The sequence below is a fragment of the Trichosurus vulpecula genome, chromosome 4 (genome assembly GCF_011100635.1).
Source record: "Trichosurus vulpecula isolate mTriVul1 chromosome 4, mTriVul1.pri, whole genome shotgun sequence".
Lineage (NCBI taxonomy): Eukaryota > Metazoa > Chordata > Mammalia > Diprotodontia > Phalangeridae > Trichosurus > Trichosurus vulpecula.
The window spans coordinates 432,118,871-432,142,802 of record NC_050576.1 but is presented as its reverse complement, the minus strand read 5'-3'; the positions used below and the strand labels follow the sequence as shown (position 1 = coordinate 432,142,802).

The 23,932-nt window shown below is 46.8% G+C and overlaps 1 protein-coding gene across 8 annotated transcripts in view; it reads left to right on the top strand.

Annotated features, from left to right (window-relative positions):
* Positions 1-23,932, top strand: part of MASP1 (mannan binding lectin serine peptidase 1) — a 102,521-nt gene that overhangs the window by 1,545 nt on the left and 77,044 nt on the right. For all 8 annotated transcript variants that reach the window (XM_036754978.1, XM_036754976.1, XM_036754977.1 and 5 more), the window contains exon 2: positions 7,549-7,780. In XM_036754978.1, the coding sequence (XP_036610873.1) occupies positions 7,549-7,780 (232 nt within the window). The remainder of the gene's footprint in view (positions 1-7,548; positions 7,781-23,932) is intronic.

Sequence of the window (23,932 nt, the reverse complement as noted above, 5' to 3'; positions counted from 1 at the left end):
TGTCCAACAACACAATTAGGACCTAGATTTATATTTGGAAGAGACTGGCCCAACTTCCTTTCTTTACAGAGAAAGAAACTGAGGCACAGAAAGCACAAGTGACTGACACAAAGTCATAATGACGAAGTCTGGATTTGAACTCTGATTCTGGTTAAATGTTCTTTGTGGACTTCCTACTTCCCTGGTCATGGCTGTGGCAACTCTCTCACAGGGTTAGGGGGTTCTCATGATTTAATCACTGCAGAGCACTTTGCAATCTTAAATCATTGAGAGCTATTACTCACAAAGAGAGTCTATGGGGACAGAAAGCCAAGCTCAGAGTCAGGAAGAACAGGGTTCAAATCCCACCTTTGGACACATGTAGGCTAACTGTCCTTGGAGATAAAATCATGTAATTTCTCAATGCTCACCTAGACAACTAAGACTGTAAATTGTAGAGATGTCACCAACCTGTGGTGGTAGAAAGAATTTTTTCACCAGAAGTTCCCCATCCTAATGAATTGAGAAATCTGTTCCAAGTATTTGGTATATAATATATTTAATTTCTACTGTATTTGGGTCAGTCAGCTCTTCATTCACTGTGGATAAGTTAAGCATGGACAGAGATTCATCATCATCTCACATTCGAGAGCACTTTTTAAAAAAAAATGTCATTGACATTTGGACCTCCCAGTGAGACAACTCCCTCTATCAATGCAGGTCAGGACTTGTTTTCAGCTTAAAATCACAGAGGTTGGTTCAATTGAAACCCATTTAGATTTATGAAGAACTTTCCTCGCCATAGTTTACAGATGGTGATACTAAGGCTTAGAGCCTCACAACCAAGAGCTCAAGCTAGAAGGAGGCTCAGAGTCTGTCTGATCCAATGCCTCCAGTTTATAGTTGAGGAGACTGAAGCCCAGAGAGTGAGCTCAAAGGTGAAGCAAGGTTCCCAACCCCAGCTGTCATCTCACTTTTCACTTTTTGTTGCTGCTGGGCATTCTCTCTCACTGTCCCCTATGCCTGGATGCTCTCTCTCCTCCTCTCTGACTGCTGACCTCCCTGGCTTCCTCCCAACTAAAATCACGCTTTCTGCAGGAAATCTTCCCTAACCCTATTAATTCCAGTGCCTTCTTTCAGTTAATTGTTTTTCCTATATATCTCATCTCCAGCTTATCTTTTATACATTTGTCCGCATGTTATCTCCCCAGTCAGATCATAAGCTTCTTGAGGGTAGGGACTGTCTTTTGCCTCTTTTTGTATCTTTTGCTTAGCACAGTGACTGGCACATAGTAGGTGCTTGACAAATGTTTATTGATTGATTTGTTGCCTCTAAATTACCCTGTTTGTGCTAGTAGCTGTAACAGAGGCAGGATCTGAACCTAGATCTCTCCTGATTCTAGGTTCAGAAGTCCTGCCCCAAGCACTGGGATACCTCACTTGGAGGCAGCAACACTTCGGCTCAGGGTACTAAGGACTGAGGAGAATTATGCCCCTTAGGTTAATTCAGCTTTTCTAGCTTTGGCCCCAATGGAATCTCAAAGGGGAGCCATAAGTCTGACCCTCTCTAGTCTTTTCTATTGGATGAATCTATTTTGATATGTAAAAGTAAATGAAATCTAAGAACCTCAAAGGCAAGGACTATTTTTGGTTTTGGTTTTTGTCTTTGTAGCCCAAGAGACTAGCAATGTGCCCTGTATATAGTGGGTGCTTAATAAGTGCTTACTAACTTGATCTGACTTGATTGTAATGAATACTGGTCTACATGAAGTCAGAACAAAATCAAATGAAAAGCACAATACTCCTGATGGAAGGTCTATCCACAAGCCAACCAATTAGGTGGCCCAGCAGGGCACTCCCTGGATTTTCTTGCAAAGCCACCTACCTATCCTGCCCTCAGGGAGACAAGAGTGGCCCTGGTGAGTTACATTCACCTTCTGCAATCACATAGCATCCCACCTGAACCCTCTGAACAGCCCAGCAAAGCCCACAGAAAGGATGTGGCAGCTCTGGCTTCGTGGCTTATACACAGAGCAGGTTACCTGTGAGGTAATACTGCAACTAGGTGACACAAGGAATAGAGTACTGACCTGAGGCTCAGGAAGGTGTGAGTTCAAATCCTGTCTCAGATATCTGCTAGCTGCGTGATCCTGGGCAAACTCACTTTACCACTGTCTGCCTCAGTTTCCCCATCGGTAAAATAGGAATAATAACAGCATGTAACCTACTGAGTTGTTGTAAGGATAAAACGAGATAATATTTGTAATGTGCTTTGCAAACCTTCAAGTGTTATGAGAATGCTAGTTGTTATTATTAATTACCTTGGGCAAGTCACTTAAGCATTCTGAGCCTCATTTCCTCATCAACAAAACAGAACTAGGGAGGAGCGTGACCTAAGGAACTAAGGGCTGACCTTGGAGACATTAAGACCTGGATTTGATCACTACCTCTGACACTCATTGGGCAAGTCACATTCTCTCTGGGCTGTGGGTTATCCTCTGAGACTCTAAGTGGCAGAGCTGCAGTGGTAGAGGACCTTTTCACACCAGGAGTTTCCCATACAGAAGAAATCACTGGTCTGGACAATTTTTCTTTTTAAAATGGGAATTATAGGAGCACCAGCTTCTACCTGAGGCTTTTCCAGGTCCCTGCCGTTACTATCCCTTCCCCTCCAAGTTTATCTTGCATCTGCTTTATATGGATCATGCCTATACCTGTAGAAGTACATATTATATCCTCTGTTAGCATGGAAGCTCCTTGAGAGGAGGGACTCTTTCATTTTTGTCTTGTAGCCCTAGCACAATGCCTGGCATACAGTAGGCATTTAATAAATGTTTGTTGGTTAATAAATTATTTGCAATATTATCATGTGAAAAAATCAAAGGGCTACTGTTAGCTGCATTTTCCAGGTAAGGAAACTGAAGTTAAGTGACTGAGAGAAAGTGCTACAAATGTAAGTGTAGTTAGTATAAGAATGAAGCCCAGGTTTTTCTGACCTCCCTTTCCTTTGCTAATGGCTGATCTGCCCTTCTTTGGGAATAAGGTGGAAGGGATTTTCTACTTCACCTCACCTCCCCAATTCATCACAGAGCCATGCCTTCTCTTCTGATGGAAGAAGATGGTGTCCTGGGTATCAGAACTGTGACCATCAGGGTTGTGCCCTTATCTCCCTCTCCAAAGACTCTGGTTGGGTTTTCTCTTTTGCTAATAGAGAGCAGCTACTGGAGGCTGGAGAAGCAATGTCTTGACCAATGAGCCAAGACATTTGAAGACAGGGAAAAGGCTGGTGGTGAATTAATGTTAGCATTTACAATCCTCAGTTTGCAGCTTAAAGCAATATTCAAAGTGTACAAAATGACTTGTACTTTATACGAGGGGACATTGACTTAGAACCTTTAAAACCATTATGAGGATGTAGAGCTGGGGGGAAGGGAGGAGAGAAACAGTGTCATGTAAATCAATGTCTTCCTGACCACTCCACCAAATGGGCTGGGGAAACCAAAGTCCTGATGATGTGACTTGGGAAAAGAGCAATGGAGAAAGCAGACCAGGGGCATGCTACTGAAGGCAAGACCAATCCTTGAGACAAACCAGTGTGTAGGACAGATAATGAGGAAGGAGGTGGTGTTGAAAACTCATCTGTAAAGATGCTCCCCATTATGGATCATCAGAGGCAATGTGGCATAATAGGTAGTACTCTGTCCATGAAGACCTGGGTTCAAATCCCATCTCTGACACTTACTGATAGTGTGATCCTGGGCAAGTCACTTAAAATCTCTGTTTCATCATCTGTAAAATGTACCTCACAAAGTTGTCGAGAGCCTCAAATAAGATACTGTACATAAAGTGCCTTGCAAACTTGAAAAGGCTATATGTTATCATCACAGGGTCCAAATACTAAGTTTTTCTAAGGGGATAGGGGAGTAGCACCAGAATGTTGCTCATGACATGAGCAAGAGGTTGAGATATTGCCCTCGGAGCCACAACTTAAAGGTTCTAGATATAGCCAAACATGCTTGGTGACCTTGGACATGTAGCTTCCTTCCTCTGTTCCTCCAGGATCCTCACTCAAAAAATGTGCTCTAGAGTGTTGATATTCTATGATCTTATTAGGGATTGTGGTTCAAGAGCTGGAAGGGACCTCAGAGGCCAACTAATCTAGCTCCCTCATTTTCCAGAGCAGAGTCACACGGGTAAGAACAGGAAGGATTTGGATCCAAGTCATTGCTCTTTCTAACATATCATGTTACCTCTCCTGGAGACTACTTTGTTAGTTAAATGACTCCTTTTTCACCTTCTCCCCAAAAAATCAATTCCAAAAATATTTATTAAGCACTTACTGTATGCAATGCACTGTGGTAGGATTGGGGATACAATGCAAAAAGCAAAATTTGTCATCTTCAAGGAGCTTCTATTCTCCTGAAAGATATAATATGGATGCAAATAAATAAAATGCAAAGTAATAAAAAAGCAACTTAATTTTGAAATCTTTACAACTTTTAATTTTTTTCCAAAATCAGACACTAAGGCAATTCGACTACAGTTTTTCTCTTTTTTACATCTTTTTTAAATTGTTTTCCTCCCTTCCTCCCACCCCTCCTCTACATGTAGAGAAAGCAAGAAATATGATATCCATTATACATGTGAAGTCATGCAAAACACATTTCCATATTAACCATGTTACACAGGGGAAAGCTCCAAGCTGCACTCAGACTTCATTAGTTCTTCCTCTGGAGGTCGATAGCATTTTTCATCAGGAGTCCTTTGAAACTGTTCTGGATCATTGCACTGATCAAAGTAGTCAAGTCTTTTGCAAGTAATTACAATGTTGTTGTTAATGTGTACAATGTTCTCCTGGTTCTGCTCACTTCACTCTGTATCAACTCATTCAAGTCTTCCCAGGTTTTTCTGAGATCTGCCTGCCCATCATTTCTTACAGAACAACAAAATTCCATCACAATCATATACCACAAGTTGTTCAGCCATTCCCCAATTGAGGGGTATCCCCCTAATTCCAATCCTTTGCCACTACAACAAGTACTTCTATAAATATTTTTATAGATACAGGGCCTTTTCCCTTTTCTTTGATCTCTTTGGGATATAGACCTAAGAGTGGTATTGTGGGGTCAAAGGGTATACACAGTTTTATCTCCCTTCAGGTCTAGTTCCAAATTATTTGCCAGAATGGCAGGACCAGTTCACAACTCTACCAACACTGCATTGATGTACTATTTTTCCACATCCCCTCCGGCATGTCATTTTCCTTTTCTTTCATGTTAGCCCGTATAGTAGGCGTGAGGTGGTACTTCAGGGTTGTTTTAATTTGTATTTCTCTAATCAGTAGTGATTTAGAACATTTTTTCATATGACTATAGATAGCTTTGATTTCTTCTGAGAACTGCCTGTTCAAATCCTTTGAACATTTATCAACTGTTGTTGTTCATGCATTTTTTCAGTCCTGTCTGACTCTTCATGACCCCATTTGGGGTTTTCTTGGCAGAGACACTGGAGGGGTTTGCCATTTCCTTCTCCAGCTCATTTTACAGATAAGGAAACTGAGACAAACAGAGATAAGTGACTTGCGCAGGGTCACACAGCTAGTAAGTGTCAGAGGCTTGAACTTAGGAATGAATCCATCAGACTCCAGGGCCAATATTCTGTCCACTTCGTAACCTCACTGCCATTGGGGAATGGTAAAAAAAAAAAAAACCAATTTAAGATGGATAAACCTGTAGGGGGGCAGGAAACATCCAGAAAGTTCTAGTAGAAGAAATAACATCTGAATTGTGTTTTGATGAAAGTCAGAGATTCTGAGGAAAGAAATGAGGAAGAATTTACTTCCAGACATGTAGAGCAGTCTTTTCAGAGGCAGAGAAGAAGAAAAGTCAAAATGGTGGCCTTTTGGTGGACACCCAGAAATATTTGCTCTCAGTGAAGAGCTGAGCTAGAAATGGAAAACAGGGGCCCCTTCCCCTCAGCCTTTGGACTAGTGGGCAGAGCTCTTAAAGCACTATCCCCCAGGATGAAAAGCCTCTGTTGTAGGGACCTCACAAAGTCATACCTTCAGAGCTGGCAAGGCCAAACCCAGCCCAAACAGAATCCCTTCTACAGTGCCCCCAGTGGCAGGCCATCCAGCCTTTGTCGGAAAACCTCTACGTCTTGATATCAGCCAGGATCCACCCAACACAGCCCAGCCCACTGTGGGCTGCCCTAATTAGGAACAAGTTTTTCCCTGACATCCAGCTGAAATCTGGCCTTTTGCAACTTCTACTAATTGCTCCTAGTGCTCTCCTCTGTGGACAAGCGGAACTAAGCTGATCCCTCTTCCTTCTAATAGCCTTTCAAATACTTGAAGATATCTGGCATATCCCCTCTAAGAGGCAGCCCACTACAAAACACACACACACACACACACACACACACACACACACACTCACACCCACAGACACACACACATGCACACACACACTTCCCTGGGTCAGGATTAACTCAGGACAATCCAATGGTTCAGGATCATGACTAGTTAACATTTAGCAAAAAAGAAACTTGTTTCACAACATCATGGAAAGGCTCTCCAGTCAGGATCCTGCATTGGTTCAGGCAGAAGCAGCTCTCCACACCTCAGAGTTTTCCTTGGTCCTCTCCTGGTCAGAAAGTTGTGCCAAGTCTTCACATGCTGGGCTTTTATTCAGAGTTACCAGGAAACTTCATCAGTGGTTCAAGCTTTAATTCCCTGGACCAATTAAGAAGATATCCTTGCCTTTTAAGGAAAAACTAGCCTAGCTTGTGTGCAGTAGGTGTTGCTCCTACCCTTACATACCCTTACATACTCACATACACAGAATCCAGGAAGTATCACAACTCAAAAGTCTTAGGTTCCTTTGAATTGTCATATTTTCAAAATACCATGAAACTAAGCAGACCCCAAACCCAGACAAGACTAACAGAAACATCTCTAGGATGGGTAGGGAAAACCATCATGGCAGGATGGGACCACGAAAGGAGAGCAGAGGCTTGGAGTCCAGGCCCACCACTGCCCAAGTCACTCAACATCTCATGGCCTCATCATGCTCAGCTGGGGAAGACAACACTGGTTCTCCCGACATCATTGGCTGTTTTATTTTTAACTGTCTTTTGTGACTTCCTTGGTAGAGGGTGGTTCCAGTGAGGAATCCCTTTTCAACGTAGTTCAGCCCCTGCTCTACAACTCATCGCTTTAGAGAATTGCCAAGGGTGCTGAAAGGGTGCCTGACTTGTCCAAAGTCACACAGTCAATATTCATCTATCCCATCCCAGGACTTAAACTCCACTCTTCCTGCTTCTAGGGCTGGCTACACTACATTGCCTCTTGGCTTCATAGGGTTTGGACAAAAGCATATCACAAATCACCAATGTGAGATTTTATTATTATTTTCTGGAGGGAGAGCAGTAACGACGCCAAAAACAAAACAACCCTCTAGCCTCCCCCTGAAGGTCAAACTGAGGGCTCCATCTTCTTTATTAGTCTTCCAGGCACAGGTGTCCTTGGAAAGCTGCCTGACCCTCTGTCGTCCCCTCCCTGTCTTTCAGGGCCTTCCTGCTGTGCTGCTCCCTGTACGTGTGTCTACTGAGAGTATCTGCCAACATTGTGGAGCTGAATGATATGTTTGGGGAGATTCAGTCCCCCAATTTCCCTGATTCCTACCCCAGCGACTCCGAAGTAACCTGGAACATCACAGTGCCAGAGGGATTTAGGATCAAGCTGTACTTCATGCATTTTGACCTGGAATCCTCCTACCTCTGTGAATATGACTATGTGAAGGTGAGATGCCACCCTGACTGCCTGCCTATCTTAGACCAAGGCCTAACCAAAGTTGGGGGTGGGCTGGAGAGGAGTTCTTTCTTCTATGGTCTCCTTTGGCATTTCAGCTTCTCAATTCGCATCCATTAACCTCCTCTCAAGGTCTTTTTTTTACATCTTGTTTTTCCAAGGACTTAGGTCTGTTGTCCATAAGCAGTGACTAAACTAGACATCTTTTCCCTCTTGCTTTAGAATATCCTCTTAGCCTTGAACAGGTGACATATTTATTCAAATCCCCATGCTAATGACCAATGTGACCTTCATCATAAAATAAGGTCATAGATTTAGAGCTTTGGAGAGAAGCTTTCTAGCAATACCTACTGCCTTTATTACCTTGACAAGAGTAGTCTTTTTATGCAGGTCTCCCCTGGATGTGCACCAGAAAATTACTACAGAGAAGGGAGTTCTGTGGCCTACAATTTAAGTCTGATCAGGTGGTTATTACCTGGATAAACAAATGTTGATGGTGAGATCTATATAAACAAAGAGAGACAGAGAAAGAGAGACAGAGAGAGACAGACAGACAGACACAGAGAGACAGACAGAGACAGAGAGACAGAGACAGAGAAAGAAAGACAGAGACAGAGAAAGAGAGACAGAGACAAAGAAGAAGAGATAGAAATGGAGAGAAACAGAGAGAGACAGGAAGAGAGAAGAGACAGAGAGAGAGAGAGAGAGAGAGAGAGAGAGAGAGAGAGAGAGAGAAAGTCCCTGTAGCCATATAAAGCCCTCTACACATTTCATGTTCTTCAAGGTTCTCATTCATTCAATCACTCATTTCTTCATTTATTGAACCCCTCTTATGACCAGAGCACTAAGCTGGGACACAGAAGTGGATAAGACATGGTTGGAGCATTCAAGGAATATCAATAGGGCAAATAAACTACTACCTGTAATACCTAGCAGACGCATACTGAGTCCAGTGGGGGTTTTGAGGAGGCAGAAGTCCGGGGAGGCTTTATGAAGGACCTTAAATTCCAGGGGAAAGATGCCAGTGGGTTGCTTGGTGTTGTGGTAGATTGCGTATTGAGGCAACCTTCACCTTGATTGGAGCCCAACAAATTGTTGAATCATAAATACTATCTTTGGGATTTGGGCAATATTTTTCCACATAAACAAAGGCAGTTACCTTTCCAGTTTAGCCCACAAAAGCATTTAAACCCATCATGTGCAGCTGGACTTTCCACTAACATCCTTTTTTTTTATTGTGGTAGCGTGGGAATGGGGACAGGTAAAGACCATACCTATTGAGACCAAGATCTGGCAGGTCCTGCCAAGGTGGAAAGGGTAAAGGGAATAAGCATTTATTAAGCACCTACTATGTGCCAGGTGCTGTGCTCAGTGCTTCACAATATTATCTCAGATCCTCATAGCAACCCTGTGAGGAAGTCACTGGTATGGACCTCATTTCACAGATGAAGAAACTGGTGCAAACAGACATTAAATGACTTGTGCAAGTCCCACAGCCAGAAAGTGTCTGAGGCTAGATTTGAGTTCACATCTTCTGAACTCCAGGCCCAGTGTTTTATCCACTGAACCACCTCAATGTCCAGCTGGAAAGACCTAAAAGGACGGCCCAAAGGTTTCTGTTGCCTAAGAACAAGCCAACTGAAATGTCTTGGCGCCCAACTATCTCCTCTTCTGTCCCCCTCTTCCCCTAGCCTGCTTAGGTATGTAGTCCATGCTCCCTTCAAACCTCCCTTGCAAAACTCCCATTTGCTCAATAGCGTGTCTCTTGTCAAGGGTCAGAGGGAAAGCAAACAGACTAAAAAAATTACACAATGTATGGATAACTGACTGTGCATTGACCTTCCCAGGGGTACCAGGGGTATTTGCCTTATGGAAAGATAATTCTGCTTAAACCAAATGAATTGGAGGAGAGAAAGACAGAGACAGAGACAGATGAGACAGAGAGACAAAAACAGATACATGAGACAGAGGCACAGAGAGACAGAAACAGAAAGACAGAGACAGAGACAGACAAGACAGAAAGAGAGACAGAGACACAGACACAGAGAGACAGAAACAGAGAGACAGAGACAGAAAGAGAGATTTGGATTTTTTAGGTGGAAAAATCCACTACCTTCCTGCCACAGAGTCAGCCTTCAAACCCACTCTCAAGACATTCTAGGTTGTTTTGGCTTTTCCAGTCTTTTTCTATTTGAATCTTTGGATTCTTTAAGGGTGAGGGGCTGACTAGAGGACCTCTCCCAACTCTATTTTGTTCAGCCAATGGCAAAAGATACAGGGTGTGTGGATCTTTGTTGGTTCTGGACCACCTGGCCAAAACAAAAACCTTACTTTCAGAGAGCTTATGATGGAATCTCTACAATTTGTTGGCAGAAAGGTGCCAGTGTATTTCCCAGTTTCTATTTCTGGGTGAGAATGAAGACCAATCCAACTATTAGGGCTTGTAGGAAAATACTGATGATTAACCAGTGGATTTTTCAGTGAGGGCCAGACAAGCAAAATTCTGGGAAGCAAGTTGTGCTTATTCCAATGGACTTTGAACGAGATTATTGAATCCCAAGCTGAGGGGAAAACTACAAATGTGATGAATTCCATCCCTTTGAATTCAGACACAATTAGGTTGCAATAACCCCAGCCACACAGATTCCTTTTCTTTTACTTAAGTTTTCTTCAAAGTAAACCTTGTTTTGATTTGGTATCGTTTGCTTTTAGGCTCCCCAACATCATGAGACAGAGAGAGAGAATGTATTAAGCATTTACCCCATTGCTGGCACTGTGCTAAGTCCTGGAAATACAAATAGAAGCACCCAAGTATAAATCTTTACTTTTAACCGTATGAAATTTCATCTTATTAGACTAAACTTATTAGATTGAAGAGGTAAATTTAAGATTAAGGTCAGGAACACCTTCCTAACAATTAGACTGCTCCCAAAGTGACATGGGCTGCCTCGGTGGGACAGGCAGAGATTGTGACCACTTGACAAGTCTTTAATGCCAGAGAATTGTGAATCACTGTGAGGTGTTCCCCCTCTCCCCTCTCCTACCTCAGTAGGCTTTGGGACTAATGTACTACTTCCTTCCTCTTCCTGACATTATCTTGTATTTAACCTGTTTTATACATTGTCTCTGCCCCGTGGAATTAGAGGCAGGGAATGTTCTCCTTTTGCCTTTGTGTTCCTAGCCTTAGCCCAAGACCTGAGGGTTGATCAAGTTTTAAGATAAGTTTCTGGGATTTGAGCTGTGCTCATTCTGATGGACTTTGAAATGAAAGATTAAATCCCTTGTCAAGAGAGAAACCAAAGAGAACATGATCCTCATCCCCTTGAATTCAATCAATGCTATGTGATAACAACCTCACATGAGAGGAGAGGTTTTTAGTCCATTTCTAAAGTTTTCTTAAAAGGATGCCTTCTCATCATCATCTGTATAACTCCAACATGAAGAGTGAGCCTGAAATCCAGAGAGTTATCAGTTACTCTCTCGTGGTTGACAGTTTCTTCCTTATTTGCTCTACCAGGTTTGTGGCCATATGTAAGCCTTCATATGTAATGGGGTTCCCCCAGTAAGAAGTCTTCAAGCAAAGGCTGGATGGCCATTTGAAGATACTATACAGGGGATTGGGGGTGTGGAGCATTATTCAGGTACAGACTACATGCCCTCTGAGATTCCTTCCCATTTGGAGACTCTAATAGGGTAATGTAAGTCATTATGAAAAAATTACCTCCCTGGTGCTAACAAACCATTCATTCTCCATATGTGTCAAGCACCTACTGGTAGACTGATTGGACTGGACTAGACTGGTATTTGTAGGACTGGTGCAGATTAGAGAAAAATAGATTCATTTTTGATTTTGTGTCCCCAGCACCTAGCAAAGTATCTGGCACATAGTGTGGAATTAATAAGTATTTGTTTATTGATTGATTGATTGATGAATGGATTGCATTAGGTGACATGGAAAACAACTCTATCTTTCCATAATAGATCCCTTTCTATAGGGGTTAAACATTGGACTTGGGTTAAGAAGACCTGGGTTTTAGTCCTGCCTAATAAGAAGCTCAGTTTTTCCACTTATCAACTAGGTGGCTATTGGCAAGTCTTTGAACCACTCTGACCCTCAGTGTCCTCACCTGTAAAGCAAGGAAAGCACTCCTCAGACTGAGTGTATAGTGACCAGCTTTGTACAGTGACTGGCATACCAGCCTTGGAATCAGGAAGACCTGGTTTCAAACCTAACCAACAGATATTAGCTGTGAGACTCTGGACAGATGGAGGCAACTCTCTAAGATTATAAGGAGCTGAACAAGTTCTAGTCTGAGTGGGTGAAGGGAGTTTCCTCACTGAGAGTTCCCTACACCAATGAAATCACATGTCTGAATCAAAATACATCTAGAGCTTTGCAGTATCCAAATTCAGAAGGTTATTGTGGACAAGCATGCTAGATTGAGAGGTGGAAAGGAGCCCAGAAGCCATTGGGCCCAATCCCCTCATTTTACAAATATAGAAACTGAGGCACAAAGAGGTTGAATAATTTGCCCAGGGTTGCACAGTTGTAGCCAAGTCTGACATGGGATTTGAACACAGGTTTTCCATCTCTAACTCCAACTATCCACTATTCCATGCTACTTCCTTGAAACAATTTTGTTGTCATACTAATGGTGGAAAATTCCTACAGACAAACCTCTTCCTTTTTATCCCTTCCTCAAGCCAAACATATAAAGAACTCCACCCACCCAATGCTCTATGGACTTTGTAAATGGTGAAGCCCAGAGTGAGTATTCCTAGTGTCACTGTCAGAGCGAGAGAGCCCTCAGCTCACCTGTGTGGCCATTCCTATGTTCTCAGAATGAGCAGCACCATACACTCCTTCCCTCCCTTCCCTTGGTCCCCCACCATGCTGGGAGCAGTAGCTGAATCTGCCTTTGTCCATTCTCTCCAGTCACTTGTAAATGTCCTCAAGGGTAGGCTCAGGGTCTTCAGCCTCTCTTGTTCTCTTCCATGGTGGGGACCCTCGAGCTCAGCACACAGGGAAATGTGAATGAGAAGAGTTCATCTGAATTTTCCCACCTGTTTCTTTCACGTAAAATAGTCTTCTCTGGTGAGAAGTGCTGTCTCATCAACTGGAGGTCAGCCTTCTACACAGGACACTCCAACCAGCCCAGAGCCTGGTGCAATCTGAGTGCAAATGTAACCTCAGTCAGGGGTTCTTGTAACCCCTCTCCCTCACCAAAAGCTACTGGAAGCAGGGAGCAGGATGTGGAAATTTCAAACAGCATAGGGGAAAAAAAGATTGGCCTTTGAACAGAACATCATCCTTGTCTTATTCAATGAATGTGTGTTGGGATTTGGGTGGGGGTGGGACGCCGCTTAGGGCTGGGTGGAGGGTGGGGCAGGGACTACAGCTTTCCGGGTATAACGCTTTTCCGGGTATATCGCTGGGCGGTGCCGGCTTAGGATGAAGCCCGTCCATATAAGGCAATGTTATAGCTCTCGCCACTGGATTGGCTGCAATAGGTTATATAATGTACGGGGATAGGGGAAGTGAGTCAGAGTCGAGCAGTCGCCGTGGAAGATGTACCAATAAAGACCGTGAGCGAGATCCTCTGGCGTTCTGTCTGGTGAATTCCGGTCTGGGTGGAGGCCAGGCCGGCCGGTGACGACCGAAGGCTCGGTGTAGGAGCAGAAGAGGTCCCCCGGGGAGGACTGCCCGCGACCCCCGGCCCAGGAAGAGGCCTAGGGGGAACGCGGCAGGTTGGCGCCCGCACAGGGACCGGCCTAGGACGGCTGGACCGTTGCAGAGTTCCGGAAGAGCCCCGGTGATAGGGGGGACTAGCCTGACTAGGGCGGACCAGACAGCTTCTCCGTGCAGGTAACGGGGGAAAGGCCCGGAGATGGGGCAAGCGCGCAGCCTCCCTTTGCTGCGGCCAGAGGATCGGGACTTATTAACTTTACAGGTCAGAACTGCTTTGTCTAAACGGGGGTTGTCCGCCTCCACGGAGCAGCTAAAGCGGCTCGTGGAAAAGTTGCTGGTGGTGGCTCCGTGGCTCATACACTCGGGGTTTCAGCCGGACCGTTTTCCGGTCTTACAGCAGCAAATGCTGTCTTATCAAAAACAGTGCCCGGGTTTTCTTCTTCCGGAGGACTTTGGCTTGATGGCCGCCATTAAGGGGTTGCTCGACCCCAGGCCTCCTCCGGACACCAGCACGGCAGAGACTCAGACGGAGACCCGGCCGCTCGGTGGGGGCCCGGGAGGGGAGACTGATCTGACTGAGGTGGTGGTAACTGGGCCAAGGCCCGCGGCCTCTGCTCCCCCGTTGTACCCTTGGGAGGATATGCAGGAGGCGGGAAATGAGCGGCCTCAGGCGGAACATACAGGACAATGGCCCCTTTTAGAGACGAAAAGACTAGTCTCGGAGAACTGCTACCACGCTTCAGGCGCAGTTCGACTTTTTGGAGCGGTGGGCGCACCCAGCAAAGATGGCGCCGGTTTCCGGCCGAGGGAGGAGTCGCGGGCGGTTCCCTCCTGCGGGGAAGGGGAGGCGCGAGGGAGGGGTGGTGTGCCAGAGGGCCGCCCACTGCCCCGCCCTCCAGAACAGGAACGCAGATCTACTTCCTCTTTTCCCCACTCTGACGGCGAAAGCGAAAGCCGCTATGAGCGGCTCAGCCCGGGGGATAGATCAGCCATGTGCCCGACACCTGGACTTCGCCTGCTCTGGGGGTTCCTCATCGTTCACCGGGAGCGGCGGTTCTCTCTTGGGAGAAAGAGGGAAAAAATTGGACCTTGACTCCTCAGACTGTTCCCCCCCAGGACGTTTGCGTCCAACCCCCTTTCTTCTGGCTCTTCATCAACGCATCTCTCTCCGACCCCCCTTCTCAACTGTTCAAAGGTTGAATGTTACCTCTCCCCTTGCTGGAATGGCTCCTTTGCGCCGACTGCGGTGGTGGTCCGCGCCCCCGAATTCGTCCCCATCCCTCTGTCCTCTCAGAATCCGGCTGCGCCCCCCCGTTCCCCGTTACCGCCAGGGAGGAGAAAACAGCGTAAGCCGCGGGCGGTGGGGGTGATTCTCCTCGTGGTGGGACTCCTTATCAGCTCTCGCCTCCCTTGGCCTTACCGCGACGGCCATGGCTGGCTCTGCGGTCACGGCCGAGGCCCTCAACAACGCCACCGCCCAGACAGCGCAGGCCCTGCAGACTGTGGAGACATCCCTCCTCCATCTTCGGGGAGGACTGCTCACCCTGAACACGCGCCTCGATCTGGTCGTGGAGCGGTTGGACTCCTTTGTAGATCACTCTTGTCGTCGTCGCGTGGGCGAAGGCCTCTGTGTGACGAATGCCCCTTATTCTAACTCCTCTATCGCGGCCGAGCTCAGCCGCAACCTTTCCCGGGCCCTGACCGGGACCTGGGATGAGGATTTTTGGGACACGCTGCACAACCTTCGGCGGGAGTACCAGGCCATCAATGGCACTAGGGTCTCCCCATGGGTCCCGCCCAACCTCTCCTCCTGGTGGCCTTCTTGGCTTTCAGGTCCGTGGTTCTCCTGGTGGCCCTACCTGGCTGCTGCGGCGGCCTTCCTCGCCCTGCTTATTGCGGTCCGCGTTCTTTGCGCCCGCATCTCCCTGCTTTCTCGCCGCCAGCGGGTTGGTTACCGCGCCCTGCGGGCCGTAGGTGTGGGGGAGGACCCCTCAGGTTGGTTGGATCTTGATTCCGCTTTATGAGCACTGCCCTATGTTTCCCCTTCTTCCTTTTAATTTTAGTTTAAGGGGTGAATTGTTGGGATTTGGGTGGGGGTGGGACGCCGCTTAGGGCTGGGTGGAGGGTGGGGCAGGGACTACAGCTTTCCGGGTATAACGCTTTTCCGGGTATATCGCTGGGCGGTGCCGGCTTAGGATGAAGCCCGTCCATATAAGGCAATGTTATAGCTCTCGCCACTGGATTGGCTGCAATAGGTTATATAATGTACGGGGATAGGGGAAGTGAGTCAGAGTCGAGCAGTCGCCGTGGAAGATGTACCAATAAAGACCGTGAGCGAGATCCTCTGGCGTTCTGTCTGGTGAATTCCGGTCTGGGTGGAGGCCAGGCCGGCCGGTGACGACCGAAGGCTCGGTGTAGGAGCAGAAGAGGTCCCCCGGGGAGGACTGCCCGCGACCCCCGGCCCAGGAAGAGGCCTAGGGGGAACGCGGCAAATGTGGAGCTAAACACTTGGAGCAAAAAAAGACAATGTAAAGGAGGGATGGCAGAGGCTCTCCTTTCTGTCCTGATACACTGGGTGGGTGAAGCTCTTTCTGCCTTTGGTTCGAATAAAGGAGAAAAGGGAAGATGTTTGTCTGTCTGTAGGAGCTGTCAGCATGACAACAAAATTATTTCCAAAAAGTAGAAAATATTTTCTAGGCCTAGGCTCATGCACAAGTTCAATGCAGTATCTAGGTCAAGGTTGCAGTCTATAAGTGATGAGTAACCTGTAGGGCCTGGGGAAGGCAGAACTGAGTGGGGATAACTAATATTAAGGACTGACTGTCCTGGAACTGCTTTAAGATTTGCCAAAGGCTTTACACACAGTCTCTCACTTGAGTCCTGCAACTACCCTGAGGGATGAGTAAACTAAGACAAAGAGATTTGGTAAAGTGACTTCTCCCCATTTATACAGCTAGTAAATGTCTGGGGTTGGATTCAAATTCAAGTCCTCATGCCTCCAAGGTCTTCTCTATTCACTTCTTATCTATTAAATTCAAACCTAGATGGCTACAGACTTTGGCTCCCAAGGAGAGTTGGCCACATCTATCGACGAGTTCTAGCCATGAGTCGATCCAATAGCTAACACAGGAACTAGGAGCTGGACCAGACGGAAAGCCGAGGTGGGGCACATAGAGGTGGGGTCAAAAATCCAGTGGAGTTCCTGCATTTCCATTTGAGTCCCTAACCCTTGAGTCACTCACCCTACTAGACAGTGTGTGGTGATAACGGGGTGCATGGTGGGCACTCCTTAGTGGGTAAGAGCTGAATTAAATAACCACAGAGATCCCTTCAACCCTAAGATTCTACCCTTTTGTGGCTTGAGTCTCAGGTCTGACCCTTGTTAGGGTTATGTGACTTTGAAATCACTTAACTTCATGGGACCTGTTGCCTCATTTTTGAAACAGGGGTTATGGTATCTACACTTACGGAGATATTCAGCTGTCCTCCTATTACAACGTGAGGTCAACAGGGACTGTCTTGCTTTTCTACTTATGCCCCCAGTACTTAGCTCATAAAGTAGTATTTAATGAATGCTTTTTCATTCATTCATTCATTCACTCAAATAGGGTAATACAGATAGATAGATATAGATAGATAGAGATATAGATAGACAGCTAGATAGATAGATGAACAGATAGAGAGGGAGAGAGAGATGTCAAAGTTCTCCATAAAGTGCTGTACAATTATGATGTGACATTATGATGTGGGACTGATAAATATTAGTGCACTTCCTTCTACCATCGTTCAAGGCTCAGCTCAGCCGGCACTTCTGCCCAGTTCTCCTCAACCCCCCAGCTCCTACCGTAACCACTTAAAGTGTTTTCCCCATCCTCAGATTTCCCCAGGGCACATTTTCTCCACCTCTCTTGCACCCCCTTCCCTACCTTGTGTCATACTTTTCATACATTCAGACCATGAGCTTCTTCAAGCAAGGAACTGTCACTGTTACCATGAGAGGTAGTGTGGTTCAGTGAGTAGCATAGGGTTCTAGACTTGGAGTCTGGAAGACTTGTCCCAGCTCTGCCACTTAGCACTGTGCCCTGGGCATCTCATAACCTCTCTGGGCTTCGGTTTTTTCATCTGTAAAATAGGGCAGTTGGACTCTTGTGAGGCACCTTCCAGTTTGAGATCTATAAGCCAATGATCTTTGTATCCCTGAGCTCAGCAGCGTCCTGCACATAGAAGTCACTTAGTAAAAATCCATTGGCTGAGCTTGTTGAGAGCAGGGACTGGGCTGTGTTGTTTTGTTGTTGTTGGGTTGGGTTGGGTTTTGTTTTCAGTTTTCCCCTTCTTTCAATCCCCACCACCCCGTCCCCGCCCTTAGCCCATAGAAGGTTAGGGTTAGAGTCAGCTTAAAAACTCTTTGTTGGCTTGACTTGAATTGGATTCGATTAGCCTGGGAGAGCAGGGACTTAGCATAATTTATGCCTAACTGCGAGTTTCTTTCTGGTGGTGTTTTTATTTGTCTGTTTCTTCCTGGAATTAATTCAAGCTGTGCTGTCACATGAAAGAGGGATTAGCTTGTTCTGTTTGGTCCCAGAAGTAGGACTAGGAGGACTGTGTGAAAGTGGTGGAGAAGCAAACCTGGGCTGGAAGTCAGGAAAAACTTCCTGACAATGAGGTCTGTCCTGGAGTGGAATGGACCTTGAGAGCTGGTGGACAAGCTGCTGTTGGGAGTCTGTAAGCGAAGGCTGGACTACCACTCACCACCAGTGATGCAGACGCAATTTGTGTCTAGGTACAGGTCAGAGTTCTGGCACCTTTGCTCCCTTCCTGCTCCAAGATTCAGTGAGGGTGGGACTCTCAAGCTATTTCAAACCAAGAAACTCTTTCTCACCAATTATCACCCTGCTCAAAATGTGAGAGGAAGACAAAAACGCTGAGGATGAGAGTGCTTTAAACCTTTTAGGAAAGCCGATAAAAAACATTGCTGTCATCAGCTGCATCTTGTAGCAGGAAAAGCCTTGGTGACAGAGCCCTGGGCAGAGGGAGACATTGGGGGATGGCCCTCCTGTCCTCATTCTGTGGGCCAGATATGTCAAGGATGTGATGGGCCAATGATGGACCCATGTCCTCTCCCTCCTGCCAGAATACTTTCAAGAAAGTAGGAGAAGGGGCACAGCGGCTGAGCTTGGAAGGAAAAGAAAGATTTCCACAGCCAGAGATGAAGAAGCATTTCATTCCAGGCATGAGAGATAGCCTGGATAAATTCATGGAACTAGGAGATGGAAAGTCAAGTTTAGGTAACAGTCCAGTCATGCACTTTGGCTGAAACACAGACCATATGAAGGAGAGTCTGGTGAAAGGAGGCCCAGTGGGTAACTGGGAACCAGTGTGTATAGAGTTATAAATGCTGAGTAGTGGAGTTTTCATGTTATCTGATATCAAAGTCCACTCATCAAATAATTTTTGAGCCCAATGTGGTTCTAGGCTCTAAAAATGCCAAAATAGAAGATGCTATAGTTCCTCCCCTCAAGGAACTTACATGGGATCCTGGATTTATAGTGAGAACTCCAACCCCCTTATTTCACAGATGAGGAAACTGAGGTACAGAGAAATTCAGTGACCCCAAGGGTCACACAGGAAGTTCCTGAGGCACCTTTTCCTGACTATGAGCCCAGCATCCTGCTCACTAGACCCACCTCACGTGAGGTGGCATCTCACATGTGCCCAGATGTGAATGAAGAAGTAATTATTATATACTTACTATATGGGAGGAAGAGAGAGATGGGGGCAAAAAGAAAGTCAGTTAAAGTGCCATGGACATGAAGGAGCCAGGGAGGTTTTGTGAACAAAGGATCAGGGTTGACCTAGATGGTCAACATGACATCATCCTTGTGCATAGCTGTGGGGGGAGTGGGGGGAGAGGAGGGGCTGGTTGAATCAAGTCAAATTAAAGGGCTGTTCCAATAGCCCAGGCATGAGGTGATGAGGGTCTGCCCTTAGGTGGTGGACATGTGCCAGAGAGGTTGGGTAGGGATTTGGGGAGCCCTGAATGCCCCTTTCAGGCCTGTGATTTTCCTGGCCATTAGCCACAAGCCAGCCATAGGGGAGAGATCTGGGGCTGGAGAGTCAAGCCCAGTTTCCTTCCACAGTATCCTTTTGGTATCAAGGCTGACTCCTACTGCAGTGGTTTGGACAAGCCTTGGTGCTGCTCTGGGTAGCCTCTGACCCAGGCCATGGAACAGGCCAGGCTCGCAGGGGCAGCAGGGATACCCCCTCCCCACCCCATGTACACATTTGCTCCACAGGAAGCCCCACTTGGCAAGAGCAATGGCACAGCTGAGGATGGCGTGCTCCTTAGCTCTGCCCAGTCAGGTCCAGCCACACGGATGGCCCACGTGCTGGGACATTTGGCCACTGAGCAGCACGGTCCATGACCATTCCTCCATGTCATCACCCCGCTAAGATTAGTGATTCTGAGAGGGTGTGGGTTGGCTGCCATCACTGTCATCACCAAATATCCTAACCAACAGCAGACTCTCAGAGTCACAGAATCTCAAAGCTGGTGAGGAGCTTGGGGAGCTCTAGGTCAACCGTTACCTGATCACCTAAACTCTACTTGAAGACCACCAGTCTATGTCTCTAACAGTCTCTACTCGTTAGGAAATGCTTCCTCACATCTAGCCTAAATCTTTCTCTTTGGAATTGAGGATGATAGAGTTAGAGCTAGGATGAACGAACAGAGGCTCAGAGAGGTGCATAGCTTTGTTTGGAGCCACACAGCTCGTGAGTGCTCAAGACGGGCTTCAAACCCAAGTCTTCCTGGGTCCCAACGCGGTGCTCCTGCACAAAGCCATGCTCCTCCTCTTTCTGACCCCTGGGACCAGGCAGAATAAGTCTGCTACGAACATTACCAAATTTCCTCCCACAGAGTCATTCCTTCCCTGGGCTCCAGGGGCACTTCAGCTCTGACTCCTCCCCCTGCCCCTCCTGGGCAGGCTCCGAGGGGGACTCTAGGGCCCATGGGCCCCAAAAGGGGAGCTCTCAGCTTGCCTTCATTTATCAGAGCCAGGGCGATGATGGCTCCAATGACAGTGAGCACCAAGAGTTTGAAAAAGTGCAGGACCCCAGGCCCAGCTCAAGCTCAATGTTCTTGCTTTGTTCAAATGCCTTCTGTGGTCTGTGGCCTGGTTTCCTTCAGGCTTCAGCTCCCTGAGCCCAGGCACATATGCAGGCCAGGAGTGGCCTCCTCAGCGCACAGGGGACAGCCCAGAGGGCTGTAGGACTCAGCAGGACCTCTTTGCTGGAGGATTCTCCTGTGAGGGGGCACTTGCTAACGGGGCCAGATGAGAAGCATTGCCACCACCACCCCAGGAGATGGAGGAAAGAAGCAAATGGGGCTGCCAGTCTTCCCTTCCCTCTCCCAGTCTGATGCCTGATACTCTCCTCTCCTCCTGGGCTTGCAGGAAGCTCCCAGGGACATTCTCAGACACTTCGCCTCCCTTCTCCAAGGTTCAGTCTGCCACCAAGAGTCTATCCATAAGCTGGTCCCCAAGCCCCCCTCATTGGCTTTTTCTCCCCCTGTTCCCCTTCACACACCCTACATTCAGCTGGGGAAGTCAATAGACCTATAACACTCCGTTTGCTTTCCTATCTCAGAATACATTATTCCTCCTGCTTCCTAGGCCTTTGAATGCCAGCCCAGGAACTCAACAGTTCCACTTTAGCTTAGACTCATTTAATTAGGCAGTAGGGAGCCATCAAAACTTTTAAGGCAAAGGTGAAAACATGATTAAAGTTATCCTCAGCTTCCTGCTCTTTCTAGCTCATTTATTTGTCAAAAGGCAACATGACAGATGAGAGAGACAGAGACAGAGACAGAGAGACACAGAGACAGAGAGAGACAGAGACAGAGAGAGAGAGATGGAGAGATGCAGAGGTAGATGCATGGATGCATGGATGGATGGATGGATGGATGGATGGATGGATGGATGGATGGATGGATAGAGAAAGAGAGAGAAATTATATATGTCTCTGTATTATATATATATATGTATGTATGTATGTATGTATGTATTTATATAGGTATGTATGTGTGTACACACAAACACAGCTTACAAGATACTCCAGGTTCTGTGCTAAGACTGAGGATTCCAACCCCAGCAGACTTCCAGACTAGGAAGTCCTTGCCTAGAAGTTTCCTATATTCCAATGGAGGATGTCACCACATGACGGGACCTGGAAGGGGAGGCACATGCAGAAGGGGTGGGCTGGGAGGCCGCATGGGCCCAGGTAAACCACGGCCAAAGTCCACCCATGGGAGCCTCAGAGTCAGAGGCCCCATAGGCAGTGAGGAGGCAGGTATATGGGGATCAGCCCAGGGAGAGAAGGAGGAGCAGGCCAGCCTGGGGTCGACCTCTGAAGGGCCATCTTTGATTCTCAGCCTCAGTACTTGCTAACTTTCTGATTCTGGCCAAGTCATTTCACCAACTTGGGCTTCATTTTCTCCATCTCTAAGACAGGAGCGATGGCGCCATGGGTCCGAGTTCCAGTCCACTGAGATAGGAATATGATTCTTGCACCAGCTCTGTGGATGGAGCTTTTTCTGTTCTATCCTTCGACTCTTATTGCCCTTTGCTATCTGTGACTTCACAGACAATAACAGAGTAAGGCAGGTCAGCTTTTGTTCTTATTCCCATCTTACGAACAAAGAAACTGAGACTCAAAGAGGCTAAGGGGGTTGAGAGGTAGCCAATGTATAGAGGACCTGAAGTCCCTAACCCTCATCCTCATTTGCTATTCACTAGCTGTTCGACCCTGGTAGAGTCACTTACTGCCTCTGAGACTCAGTTTCCTCATCTGTAAATAGCTGCGCTGCCTAGTTCACAGGGTCCTCATGAGGGCTGTGCTGTTTGAACATGACCTGCTCTTGTTTGCCCAAAGTCATCCTACAGTTAGTACAAAGCTGAGTCTACGTCCTGGATTTCAGACTTTCCACAAAGTCACCTCCAATCAGCTGTGCTCAGCCTAAGCTGCCTGTTCACCAAAGACCAGGCAGGACCTCTGGGCTGCCTCTGGAAGCAGCAGCGTGGGCAGCAACAGCAGTGATGATAAGACCCTTATGGGCCAGAGGCACAGGAGCAGCAGTGATGAGAGGACCCTTATGGGCCAGAGGCACAAGAGCAGCAATGATAAGAGGCCCCTTATGGGCCAGAGGCACAGGGGCAGCCATGATCAACTCCTACAGGAAAAGGGAAAAGAAAATGGTTTTGAAAATTCCAAGATAAGTAATAGATTTTCCCATAAATTAGATTTATGTCCTCAAGGGTTCAAAGAGTGAAAATCATGGCAGGAGAAGGTGAAGACAAAGCAGGAAACCCAGCACCAACTGCACCCTGAGACACAAGCACATGCGCGCACATGCACGCACACACACACGCACATTCACTCATACACATGCACACACACATTCACACACATGCACATGCACATACATACATTCAGACATGTTATAGGAGCTTGATGTGTGCAGCACAAAGAGGGGTGTTTGGGCGAGGCTTGTGTGTGTGTGTGTGCGCGCGCGCGCGCACGTACCAGTTCATTCTGTATCCAATGTCTGATTTTGAAGAGTCTCTTCATTTTTGTGTGAGAAGTGTAGCCTGCAGGGTAACCATGGGATCTCAAAGTGCTGGAAGGAAAGGAGGGAGGGAAGATTGATCCTGTGGTAGGGATCATGTAGGGACACCCCCAGGGTTCAGCTTGGATATTGGGATCACAGGCGCTGACCACTCCAGCACCCAAGGGCAGGTACAACGTCTATGGGGTCTGTTTCCTCCACGCCCAGTTTCCTGCAAAGCATGCACTCAAGGAGGATAACTGACCAAAGGCAAGCTTGGTCATTTTTTTATTAATAATGATTATGGATGAAATTTCGATAACCCCTTAAGATTTTTTAAGTTTTTACATTTATTATCTCATCTGGTTCTCATAACTCTGTGAGGTAAGCATGGAAGGTAGTACTAGCTATCTCTTTTACAGATGAAGTGATAGGATAAATGACTTGCCTGGGGTCACACAGCAAGGAAAATTCAGAAACAGGAATGAAAACAAGGTCTCCCTTACCCCAAAGCTGGCAGACTTTCTAGTTCACCATACTGGCCTCTTGATTTAGTAAAAGCGCTGGTGGATCCCAGTGTGCTTTAGTTCTGTAAATTTCAATGAGGGAGCTGAACGGTGAGACTAGACAGAAAACTTAGGGAATAAGACAATTATCAGAAGAGCTGCAGACTTTGGTTTAGCATTGATTTAGTTTCTACAGTTTGCAAAGTACTTTCCCCCCAGCAAGACTGTGGAGTGACTAGTGTAGACGTTGCCATAGCCCTCCCTTTTACAGACAAGAAAACAGAGTTAGGATGATCTAAGTCCTCAGCCTGGCCTCAATGACAGAAATGCCCCTAATTTGCTGGGGG